The 12,361-nt window shown below is 42.6% G+C and overlaps 2 protein-coding genes across 2 annotated transcripts; one reads left to right on the top strand and one right to left on the bottom strand.

Annotated features, from left to right (window-relative positions):
- Positions 1–5,280: 5,280 nt before the first annotated feature.
- LOC104952476 (carboxypeptidase N subunit 2) lies at positions 5,281–8,816 on the top strand. Its single transcript, XM_010779297.1, has 3 exons — positions 5,281–5,368; positions 5,865–6,091; positions 6,762–8,816. The coding sequence occupies exons 2-3, from the start codon at positions 5,876–5,878 to the stop codon at positions 8,637–8,639; spliced, it is 2,094 nt and encodes a 697-aa protein (XP_010777599.1). The 5' UTR covers positions 5,281–5,368; positions 5,865–5,875; the 3' UTR covers positions 8,640–8,816.
- Positions 8,817–10,452: 1,636 nt separating this feature from the next.
- Positions 10,453–11,804, bottom strand: LOC104952508 (gastrula zinc finger protein XlCGF9.1-like). Its single transcript, XM_010779344.1, has 2 exons — positions 11,613–11,804; positions 10,453–10,719 (listed from the first exon to the last, which is right to left on the bottom strand). The coding sequence occupies exons 1-2, from the start codon at positions 11,802–11,804 to the stop codon at positions 10,453–10,455; spliced, it is 459 nt and encodes a 152-aa protein (XP_010777646.1).
- Positions 11,805–12,361: the final 557 nt, after the last annotated feature.

The following is a 12,361-nucleotide window of genomic DNA, read 5'->3' as shown; positions in this document are numbered from 1 at the left end:
TCAAAGACTTTAACATATCTGAACATCTGTTTCAAAAGGGAAAAATAATATAAATACCTTATTGATAAAATAAAATATAAGCCAACAGAATCAACCAAGACAATAAATGAAGTGCAATACTGTCTGAATCCTGACTAGACAGCTTGGTTTTTACTAACCGTTATCAGTATGTAGTTACTTCGGCATCATTTTGAAACGTGTATTACAATNATATAAGCCCCGCCCCTCTCCAGCGCGTCCTGTTTGAATGACAGGAGTAAACACAGCTGAAAGCCGCGGTGAAACTCCAGCGGCTAGGGTGAGAATATTCGCATTGCGTCCGTTGTGAACGCAGCATAATGCAGTTCAGAAACCACTGTTCTGACGCTTTTAAAGCAACTTCGAGATTTTAGCACGCAGGTGGCCGAAGGACGAAAAATTCTTTTCGGGGCTTCACGGCCAGACCAGCCATCATGGCTGCCGTGAAAATCCTACCCTGGTGCACTATCACGATAGATATGATATCTCTGAAAAGGCATATCGTGGAGACCTAATATCATCTCGACGATATATATCGTCATATCGCCCACCCCTAAGTCCACATCAGATCCTCAGGGATGAGTCAGGTCCTCAGTGATGAGTCCGCATCAGATCCTCAGTGTTGAGTTCGCGTCAGATCCTCAGTGATGAGTCCATGTCAGATCCTCAGAGATGAGTCAGGTCCTCAGTGATGAGCCCATGTCAGGTCCTCAGTGATGAGTCCGCATCAGATCCTCAGTGATGAGTTCGCGTCAGATCCTCAGTGATGAGTCCACGTCAAATCCTCAGTGATGAGTCCACGTCAGATCCTCAGAGATGAGTCAGGTCCTCAGTGATGAGTCCATTTCAGGTCTAGGCCTGCCCCAGCGATCGGCTGAGCCTGGCCTAACAAGGCCTAACCATACCGTACTAAGCCGTGCTAGGCCCTGCAGTGGAAAAGCACCCTAACATTTAGTTTTTATAATAAAGAATTATGTGGATGATACGGCCATTATTTGTCTTTACACGTATACAGCTTGAAGTCAAAGGGCAAATTCTACTCTTAATTGTACTTTTCATTAATTGTTATGTTGCAATGTGAGGTGCAGGTGAAAAAACAATACATGGAGAGAGGGCTTTCTTTCAAAAATAAACAGCCGTTTTATTTCTTAGCTTTCCACATCATTTTACAGAAACATAAACTAGAGCGAAATGAGGCATGGCTAAAATGCATGATCTGTTTGGTATTTTGAAAAAAAACCGTCACATACATGTTTTATATAGGTATGACCCTTACATATATTATTCAATATAGCATGATAGGGTCCACTTTAAGAGCAAGGAAATTACGGGCTATGTTCACGTCCCTCGAAAAAAAACCTGGCTTTTCCATCCGAATATATTATCAATAGAATCCGCAAAAGTAGTGGAGCCCAAGTTTAAATCCGCAAAATGGCTACATACGACTTCGGGAGGTCATCTAAACCTGTGATTTTGTTTCGTTGCATGTTGGCATACGCATCTGTTAATTCCTCTAAGGAAAGAGTCATCAAGGATGGGTGGAATCAGTGACTGCAAGCCTGTGGGTAAGTCTAGACTGACCGAGAAAGGCGTCAATCTATTCTTGGGTCCACTGAACTCTGCTTAGATAAATTGGAATAAAAGGTTGGAAAAGTCTCATTGAATTTTGCTGTTGGTCAGTTTGTGACATTACTTCAAAGATTTAATGGAAGGGAATATCTACAAAGGGTGCTCACTAGACCTGATTTTTTGAAGCAAGATGTGACTGGGGCTGAGACCCGTGGGAAGGTAATTAGACGGCTGCCGTAACCCTATGGTATTTAGAATTGCTGATCGTTGTTTCGCAAAAGAATACTCCTTGATCTCCTTTTTGGACGAAGTTTACGTTTAGATCCGTTTGTTTAGAGTGAAATTTTCAGCAAAATGGAGTCAAGGACTAGGCAAATTCTGCTTCCAAAGCCTGTAATCTGGCGGATCTTTCTTACATACATTTTGAAGAGAGCAATATGGTGTTGACTTCTTATAAAGCCTTTGACTGCATCCCAGTAAGTAATTTTTGGGTCCTCGGACTGAACCTATATTTAAGTCGAAGAAATCTTCCGATTGTGTCAGGATTGTTCTTTATATTTTCCATTTTCCTAGTAAAGTGGAAACTGAGGCGCCATCTAAGTGGTGCGCTTGATAATTGCCAGAGTTGCACACAGTTACTCCTTGTGGTCTGAGAGGACAATACGGAAGCATCGACTTTCTGAAAAGTTGTGGAGAGGGTACACAAAAAGATAATCTTATCCTAAGAAAAGATTTTTGTCTGGCGGGAGAAAAATGAATAATCTTTAACCTTGTGCGTTAAAAAGCTCGGGCCACATGTACCACTCAGTCCCAACTCCTGCCCGGAAGACTGCGGCGCGGCAGTAGGCGACCTTCCTGTTCTCTAGAAGGCTGGTTAAACTTGACCGTTCATTTGAATTCACATACTGCGTTCATGTCCGCTCCACCATGATAGCATACTCGGTTAATTCTAGCATTTTTTTTATTAAGGTATCATAAAAATCCTTATCAATGTATTTGGGGCATAAGCAGTTAAATAAAGATCACCTTTCTTCCCATAAACTTCCCACCCCTGGGTATCGTTATCCTCCCTGCAGTGTCTGCCCACATGTTCCAGTACCTTAAAAGGTTCAAATTACGATACAATGGATACTCCTTTGGTTTTGGAGTTAGCTGAAAGAGGATGCAATAGTTTGTAGCCTTTATTAGCAAATACGGCCCTACAAGTCTTCTTGTAGGAAAGCCAAGGAAAATGGCTTTTACCGCGGATGTTTTTACTTAGTCAAATAATTACTAGCTCGCTTGTGGAGGGTGGCATTCAACCCATCCACAGTTCCAGACAAGAATAGATTAGTCACCATTTGGGCTGCACTGCTCTGGAGATGTCACATAAGCTGGAGTTAGAATGTCAGGATGGATAAACAACCCATTAATAACAAGACAATTTCCCAATACATTTTTTTCCTAACAAAGAAAAGATGATTTAAAGACAAATAATAATATTAAGCGATTACTTAAAATTACTTAAACAGGTACATTAAACCGATATTCCTAATTGATCCTTGACCTGATTGGATATGGGGGCTTGCAAAGGATTATACATACCCTTCACCCGCAGTTACTTAAGCTTTTACTAACGTGTTAACAGTGGAGGTATAAGGTATTTAAAGAAATGAGAGCAAATTTATTACTGTGGTGTGGATCAAATCAGCAGTAGGTTCTTGGTAAGTTAGTCTGATCTGTCCCATCCAATGAAAACCTATTCGTTCCCAGATGAGTCCAGGTCAGACACAAAATATGGGTTGTGCAATAATCAAAACTTTGTAAGTAGCCAGTCCACGCAAAGCAGGTGAGTTAATACAGTCCTCGGTCAAAGAGTCCAATTAAGTTTCCATATAGTATTCGCATCTCGCCACGACAGCGCCCAGGGGTCCCGGGGTCCCCCGTCGTCCGCGGGTGGCACCTTATATGTTTTAAAGAGACGATGAAAGTCTCGGCATTTTCCGGGGTATTAGAAAAGTCTAATGACCAGCTCCTNACAGGTACAGGTATACAGGCACAGGTACAGGCACAGGTACATTCACAGGTACAGGTATACAGGTACAGGCACAGGTACAGGTACAGGTACAGGTATACAGGCACAGGTACAGGTACAGGTACAGGTACAGGCACAGGCACAGGCACAGGTACAGGTACAGGTATACAGGCACAGGTACAGGCACAGGTACAGGTACAGGTACAGGTATACAGGCACAGGTACAGGCACAGGTACAGGCACAGGTACAGGTATACGGGCACAGGCACAGGCACAGGTACAGGCACAGGTACAGGTACAGGTATACAGGCACAGGTACAGGCACAGGTACAGGTACAGGTACAGGCACAGGCACAGGCACAGGTACAGGTACAGGTATACAGGCACAGGCACAGGCACAGGTACAGGTACAGGTACAGGTATACAGGCACAGGTACAGGCACAGGTACAGGTATACGGGCACAGGCACAGGCACAGGTACAGGTACAGGTATACAGGCACAGGTACAGGCACAGGTACAGGTACACGGCACAGGCACAGGTACAGGCACAGGTACAGGTACATGTATACAGGCACAGGTACAGGCACAGGTACATTCACAGGTACAGGTATACAGGTACAGGCACAGGTACAGGTACAGGTACAGGTATACAGGCACAGGTACAGGCACAGGTACAGGTACAGGTACAGGTACAGGTACAGGCACAGGCACAGGCACAGGTACAGGTACAGGTATACAGGCACAGGTACAGGCACAGGTACAGGTACAGGTACAGGTATACAGGCACAGGTACAGGCACAGGTACAGGTACAGGTACAGGTATACAGGCACAGGTACAGGCACAGGTACAGGCACAGGTACAGGTATACGGGCACAGGCACAGGCACAGGTACAGGCACAGGTACAGGTACATGTATACAGGCACAGGTACAGGCACAGGTACAGGCACAGGTACAGGTATACGGGCACAGGCACAGGCACAGGTACAGGCACAGGTACAGGTACATGTATACAGGCACAGGTACAGGTACAGGCACAGGCACAGGCACAGGTACAGGTACAGGTATACAGGCACAGGTACAGGCACAGGTACAGGTACAGGTAAATGTAGGTTACAGGAAAAGTTGGCTGGAAAGCTGACACAACAACAATTTAAAGTCTGGGAGGGGATGAGAGGAAAGGGCCCTGTAATATTCTGCAGGGCTGATGAGAGTGAGTGGGAACAGGTGAGGATGTGGATGAGAGGATCTGGTGAAAGAAACCGTCTGAGGCCCTCTGCTAGATGGATGGAGTATAGCACTGAAGGCCCCTTGGGAAGACATAACATTACATTACACTATATATCATTTAGCTGAAGCTTTTATCCAAATCGCCTCAAAATAAGTGCAAAAACCATAAAGAATCAAACTCCGAACAACAAGGAAAGTGCAGATATATTCACTTCAAGCAAGATCATACCATAGTAAGTCTGCAGTAGACTTTTATTGATAAAATAAATATGTAGAATGTAGTTTTCTTCTTGTTGCTATTGAGGACCAGCCTACTCTTGATCTTTCCGGAAGAAGTCTTCTATTGACAGACTGTCTTATGTGGTTTGTTAGTGTGCAACGTGAAGTGAAATGTGTTTTTTGTCGCTCTTCTCAGAAAGGTCCTTTCATAACCACACCTTCCTCTGCTACAGATAAACTATTCTTACAGTGACAGGATCATTTAGTACGACAGTATATCTGCAACAAAACACTACAAGCTCTGCCTTCTCATCAGTGGTGAGTTTTGATTCAAGTACAATTACAATTGTATAACAAAGCAAGAGTAGTGCTTCGAAACGTATTTACTGAATAGAGCTTTAATCATTTTGATCAGGATGATTAATTTCTCTCACAAATAAGCAAATTATGATGGTTAAAGGAATACAACAAACAAAAATGTAAAACACAATCTATTCATCAAATATTTTGTAGCAGAGATTACTCCTGGAGATCCAGAAAAACATATATTGGTATAATTTACCTAAAAACCAGTAAAAACAATATACTTTATTCATGAAGCGCTTTTTAGGTCAAAGACGCTTTACAAAATAAAATAAAAGTGAAAATAAAATCAATCTCACAGAAACAATAACACAGTGACAACATTAATAACACATTAAAAGTCAGTCTAAAAAGGTAAGGTTTTTTTTTAAGTACCAAGATTGAATCATTGTTTGGGTTTATAAACAGAGTTTTACAGTTTTAACTCTCCATGTTTTACATTTGGTTTCAGCCTGAGCCACCATGCTGGCAGCCATGACGCTGGCCTCTCTGAGCCTCTGGGTGTGGGCGTCTGACCTCTGCCCCCCTGTCTGCCAATGTCTCCACAACCTGACCACCATCATGTGTCAGGACAGAGGCCTGGACCAGATACCTGAGCTGCCAGAGAGCACAGAGAAGCTGTACGTCTCCTACAACAACATACAGGAAATACCCAGACATGGGCTGGAGGAGCTGCAGGTACGAAACACAGAGCAGCCTGAAAGTGTACTTTGTGGTTTTTGGTTTTGAAAATAACTTTCCATTGTCTTCATGTGTCTGTACAGTAGTGATAACCTGTAGCAAGACATGATGAATACAACCTTTATTGAAGAACCATACTGGTGGTTTAACATGAACAAGTATAGCTAACATCAAGTAACTTAAGCAGACAATATTTCTGAACTTATTATTGGACGTACATTCACCAGACATTCATTCAACTGTAAGTTAATGTTTTCCATGCTTTCAAGAGATAGTCGAACATTTAAAGAAATTCATTTTCTTGCCCCTGGTTAGATGAACATATATACTTTCATAATGTATGTGTACGTTTAATATGAAGCTACAAACAGCAGGGCTTAGCTAAGCACAAAGCCTGGGAGCTAAGATATGTTTCCTGGGGCCAAAAGAGACTACAGGAAATGCTCCTGACATGAAATACTCTGGCTCATAACCCCCAGTAAACCAGGAAATATTTTTATAAACAAAATATGCAATAACTAAAATGTACCTTTTCATTTTCTATTGTGATGTATCATCCTACATAAAAAAACAAACAAGTTTATTTCATATGATAAATATATAAACATGTATTTTAAATGAAACATAAAAACTCATGAGTCTTCTCTTCTTCCTGGATACTACGTAGGTCCTGGATCTGACTATGAATGAGATGAATGTATTCCTATTGCTAAACCCAGTTTGGCCCAACATGACCAAGCTCTCTAAGCTCTTCCTACCCAACAATAACCTGTCGTTTCTGAAATCGGATCAGTTCCTAAATTGCCCCGTTCTTACCTTACTTGACCTGAGTTGGAACCAGATCGGAGATATACCGACTGGATTCCTCCTTGGATTAGCTCAACTGGAGACGCTGGATGTGAAATGCAACCAGATTAAACTGTTACAGGTTGGGGCATTGGAAGGTGCCTTCAACCTAACTGACCTCAACCTAAGCCATAATAATGTATCCAATTTAGAGCAAGGTGTGTTCAAAAACTCTGCTGTGTTAGAAAAGCTTGATCTGTCCAGTAACAGAATCACAAGTATTGGTGAGGGCACCTTTAGAGGAGCGACAGGTCTCCAAAACCTGGACCTGAGTGGCAACATGCTGGTCACTGTTCCAGCTGAGGCAATCAGGGATATAAGCATGCTCAGGAAAATCAATCTACAGTTGAACAGACTCACTAGCCTTCCAGAGGATTGCCTCTCTTCAATGTGCCGGTTATTTCATCTAGACCTGAGCGACAACAAGCTGACCTCTCTGTCTGAGGGATCGCTGAGAGGCCTGACCATGCTGAGTGAGCTGGACCTCAGTCGCAACCTCATAGATTCTCTGCCCTCAAAAGTCTTCAATGACCTGATAGGCCTTGAGATACTTGATTTGTATGATAACAGACTGACATCTCTTCCTCTTGACATATTCAGTAACCTGAAAAACCTCAAAGAACTGCAGCTGGAGAGCAATCAGATCTCTGCCATTCCAGTTGGGGTATTTGATTCGTTGTCCAGACTCAAAGAGTTACAGCTTTCAAAGAACTGCATCCTGGAGCTCCAACCTGCTCTGTTCAACAAGCTCAAATCACTGCAGAACCTGGACTTGGACAACAATGCACTGAGGCACCTTCCCAAAGGCCTTTTCCACAAGACGAGGGTTGTCAAGGAGATACACTTCGATGACAACCACATCAGGTCCATACATCACTCAGTCTTCCACGGTTTAAGAAGACTAAGTTCACTGAAGCTCTCTCGCAACCATCTCACCTCTCTACACCCAGACCAGTTCAGAGACCTTATCAGTTTAAAAGAGTTACATCTAGATGCCAACCACATTGGAGACTTTCCTACAAGCCTGTTCATGAATCTAACAAACCTTATAACTCTGGATCTGGACAATAACAGTATCTCAGAGCTTTCTCCTGATTACTTTGTAGGGTTGACATGCCTTAAAGAGCTCGGGTTGAGCTTCAATCAGCTCCATGACATCCCGTATAACACCTTCTATCCCCTCCACCTTCTCCGCAAGCTTCAGCTAAAGAACAACAGCCTGGAGAGTTTACACCTTCAGCTCTTTGCCCGACTTTCGAAGCTAACAGAACTCAACTTGGATGGAAACAAGCTGGATCGCCTGCAGCCTGATGTATTTCAAGGACTTACAAACCTCCAGAGATTGAGTTTGAAGTCCAACCAGCTCAGAGCAATGGAGAATGGGACTTTGGGGCCTTTGGGAAACCTAAGCACTGTTCATCTGTCAGGTAACCCGTGGGACTGCACCTGTGCACATATTCTCTACATCAGCCGCTGGGTCAACATGCACAGCGATAAGCTTGGAGACGAGCCCCTTTGCTTCTTCTCCTCTTCTTCCTCACCATTAACTATCGATACACCCCTTTCTCAGGCAGCTCAGTCTCCCCAGCTGTTACAAGACCAATGCATGACAAGAGCTGCAAGTGGCTCATCACTGTCATTTCCTCTAGAAATGCTGAAGCTGATCACAATCTCTCTCCTAGCTCTCAGCACACCGTGACATCCTCTGTGGTGGTGTTGTGTTCTCTAACTCTTCTTCCTGCTCTCGGTTTTCATGTCTGCTCTTTGTTCTCAATATACTGTAGTGGTGCAAGTCAAATGGCCATTGTGCAATGGATTCATTATGCAAAAGTGCAATATTAACATAGATCTTGCAAAAATGCTAACTTAAAGGTGGGGTAGGTAATTTTGGAAAAACAAGCTCGAGTGCGCTAGAATTTGAAAATACACAACCGAAAAAAATCTGCCACTTCCTTACAGAGCCCCTCCTCCAACAAACACAAAAGCGCACATGACCAATGAGGGCACGAGATAAGTTTGTGCACAGATGGAAGGCTGACAGGCAGGTAGGCCACCCAGTTATTTTAGCCGGGGCGGCTCAGATGATTGGTCGTGCTTTTTACAGCACTACGGCTTCCACAGATGAACATTTTTTTAATGGATTTTTTGTCAAAGCACTTAAGATATTCATTGCTATCGGGATGTTAAGAGCATTCCATGGAATATAACAAGTGTATTTCGAGCCGGTTTCTCAAACTTACCTACCCCACCTTTAATGATTTAATTGACAATAAAATGTAGAGCTAAGGAATATAATGTGTATATAAGTATGTATTATTTGGTATTCGAATTAAATCGTACAGCTTACATTTTAAAGTAAAGCCTCAACATAAATTAGCAGCCCTGGGTTTTAATCATGGTGGCATTAAGATTTTGATAGAAGGTTTTTAAAGTTGTAACTGTAAACCAGTCAAAAATAGACCTTTAAGACACTTTTAAGCATTTAAAAGTTCTCCAATGCATTATTCAAACAATACAAGAAAAAGCTCAAATGATTTAAATAACAATGTTTATCAGTTTGACACACAAAGTTGAGATATAACAAATATTCACTCCACAAGAGAGGTAACAGATGACACATTCTTACAAAATCCCTGTTTGGGTATCTCTGCCAGCACATTGGCTCTTTACAGCACAGAAGGCAACGTTGTTTCCAAAAGTCACAGTTGTATTTTTTAATCTATTTTTCTATTGGAGATCATTATATAAAAAACACAACAAAAAAAATTACTCTTCAAATTGGTCGTGCAACTTAAATGTGGTTGTTAAAAGATTATAATGCTGCAAGAAAAGTCAGTCACACTTTTAAAGCTTCAATCAGGGTCGTAATTGGACATCCGTCGGCTAAAGACTGCCTAATATTAATTGTGGAGGGTGAGATTGTTTGTGTTGTATGGAGATAGATTTGTCTCAATATTATTTGTGTGAACACATTGGTTACCGTGTGTAATTGTGAAATCTGTAAATGTAAATTGTAAAAAAAAAAATGTGTTGCATTTGTGGACAGTGTTTTACATTCACGGATTACACATTGACATAAGGATTATCCATCTGTTCACACAAATAATATTGAGACCTGGTAAAACTAGGGAAAATGAAAATAGCTTGTAAATGTTTAAGTCATTCAAGCCATTTGCCACATAAATTGGAGATATAAAAACGTACGTTTTCTAAGGCCTGGACGGCGGATTTTAAATAAAATGTGTTTTAACTCTTTGTTGTACAGCAGTATCCAGCTTCAAATAATCTGAGCTGATTTTATAATGGTGCTTACCTGAACCTTTTTTCGACTTTAACTTAAGGCTGTTAAATTACAGTTCCACAAATCCAAAACCCACACTGCATTTATCCTCAACATTTTAATTGAGGGTAGCTTTGAATCTGGAAAACCAATCTTTTACTATCCATCCATTCATGTATTCCTCGTTGGGTTCAGGCAACCCTATGTCATCGTCCTCTTCACAGTTTAGTCTTTAGACGTAGAAACATTTGTGGTCCTTCAGGTTCCTCAGGTAGGAGAAACTCTTCCCGCACTTGTCGCAAATGAACTGTTTCTCCCCGGTGTGTATCTGCTGGTGTGCTTTCAGGCTATTTCCCTGGTTGAAGCTGCGGCCACATGTGTCGCAGCAGAACGGTTTCTCCCCGGTGTGGATGCGCTGGTGTCTGTTCAGGTTTCCTGTGTTGCTAAAACACTTCCCACATGTGTCGCAGCTGAACGGCTTCTCTCCTGTGTGGACAACCTTTGGAAAAGAAGATAATTCGAAAGACTTTAATAATTTTCATATGTAAGATTTACAATTGTGAAATCATGAATAAAGATTTACATCAAATCAGGCTTCATGCGAGACATGTTTCTTATTCTAAACCTGAACCTAAATGTTGCTCTTACAAGTGTTTCAGATCATATTCAGCAAATTCTCTTTCAATTCACCTGCTCATGAGGATGTCCTTCTTTGTCCCTGTTTTTAGGGACATTTCGTTGATAATAATATTACCACATCCTAAAAGGAAAGATTCCACACTAAAGAGCTTCAAATTCGGTGGTCATAAATAAGCCAACAACAACATTCATTTGTCAGCGTCAGAACATACACAGGATCCAGAAAACTGACAAAACATTAGTCGTACAGCTGTCAAAAATGTGTTATCAGAGCATGCCTGTTCTATGACATACATACAAAGATATAGGTTTGACCCTGATGCTGGTTGTATAAACTAGAAAGTTTATACAACCAACATCAGGGTCAAATGGCAACAGGAAGTTGGTGTGTTGCATCTGTAAGTACCCAGAAGAGCAGAGTCAGCGCTGCGGTTTTTTCTATTTCATCTCAACATGAGGTCTGTGGGCTCCCTATTTTTCATTCTACCAACAACAGACAACTTATCCTTCAACTTTAAAAGCTTAAAAAAAAAATCTGACTAAAGCTTGTTTTTAGCAAAGGATTCCCACCTTTTTGTTTAGATCCTCAAACATGAATGTTGCTATACAGTCTATATATACTGTATATATACTGTATATACGCGCTGTGGACCTTCGGGTAGTCCGCTAGGTGTGGCTCCCTCGCCCCGGGGGGAAGTCGGACACTCTGGACCGCCGTTCACGACAAGTAGGTCTGTCTCGACGGGACTCTACGTGGCTCTGGAGGGTGGTCCGGAGGTCCCTCCTCCCAAGAGACCCCGGACCGGGCACCCCCGCACGCGTCGTGGTGCCGACTAGGACGCAACTAGCGAGGCTTTTGTGGGAGGTCTGGGCGCGGCCGGTGGCTAGGGCTATGCCGACAATGCACACGACTACGTAGACACCGGCCGCCCGAGTCGAGGGCATAGTGTCTGGACACGGCGAGAGCTGGTCGTCGTGGTGATGTGCCCACCTGGCGGGCGGGTCGACGCGACCGAGACACCCTCTCGAAGTTCAGCAGGTCCAATGCGACTTACTACGGTGGACTTCTGCGTGTCGCCCTCTCTCGGGAAGAGGAGGACGCTGTAAGACGCCTGCGCGTACCAAGTGTGCGTGTCGGGTTCGATTTATGTAGTCCACCCCCAGCACGTTAAATCGCATAACAATTCCCATCCTCCACCTTCTACCACGGAGGATTTCGCGGGTAAAATACGAAAAACCGCAACAAGAGGAAGAGGACCAATACCACGTTATAGAAGATATCCGCGAAAAACACCGCGTGACATCTCTTCCCAATAGGTTTCCTATTATTAGGCGACACAAAAGGAGAGTCTCCCCTCGAAAGAGAGGGTGTGTGTGTGACCATATAATCGACGTCGTATATATCAAATATCGATATAAGAATAAAATACATAATAATATAATAAAAAAATAAAAAAAAACAACAAACTACAATTCGCGATATGCAATATGGAAGTCCATTC

This window comes from Notothenia coriiceps, unplaced genomic scaffold, assembly GCF_000735185.1.
Source record: "Notothenia coriiceps isolate Sejong01 unplaced genomic scaffold, NC01 NC01_scaffold00020081, whole genome shotgun sequence".
In the NCBI taxonomy this organism is placed as follows: Eukaryota; Metazoa; Chordata; class Actinopteri; order Perciformes; family Nototheniidae; genus Notothenia; species Notothenia coriiceps.
This window is presented reverse-complemented; position numbering and strand designations above follow the sequence as displayed.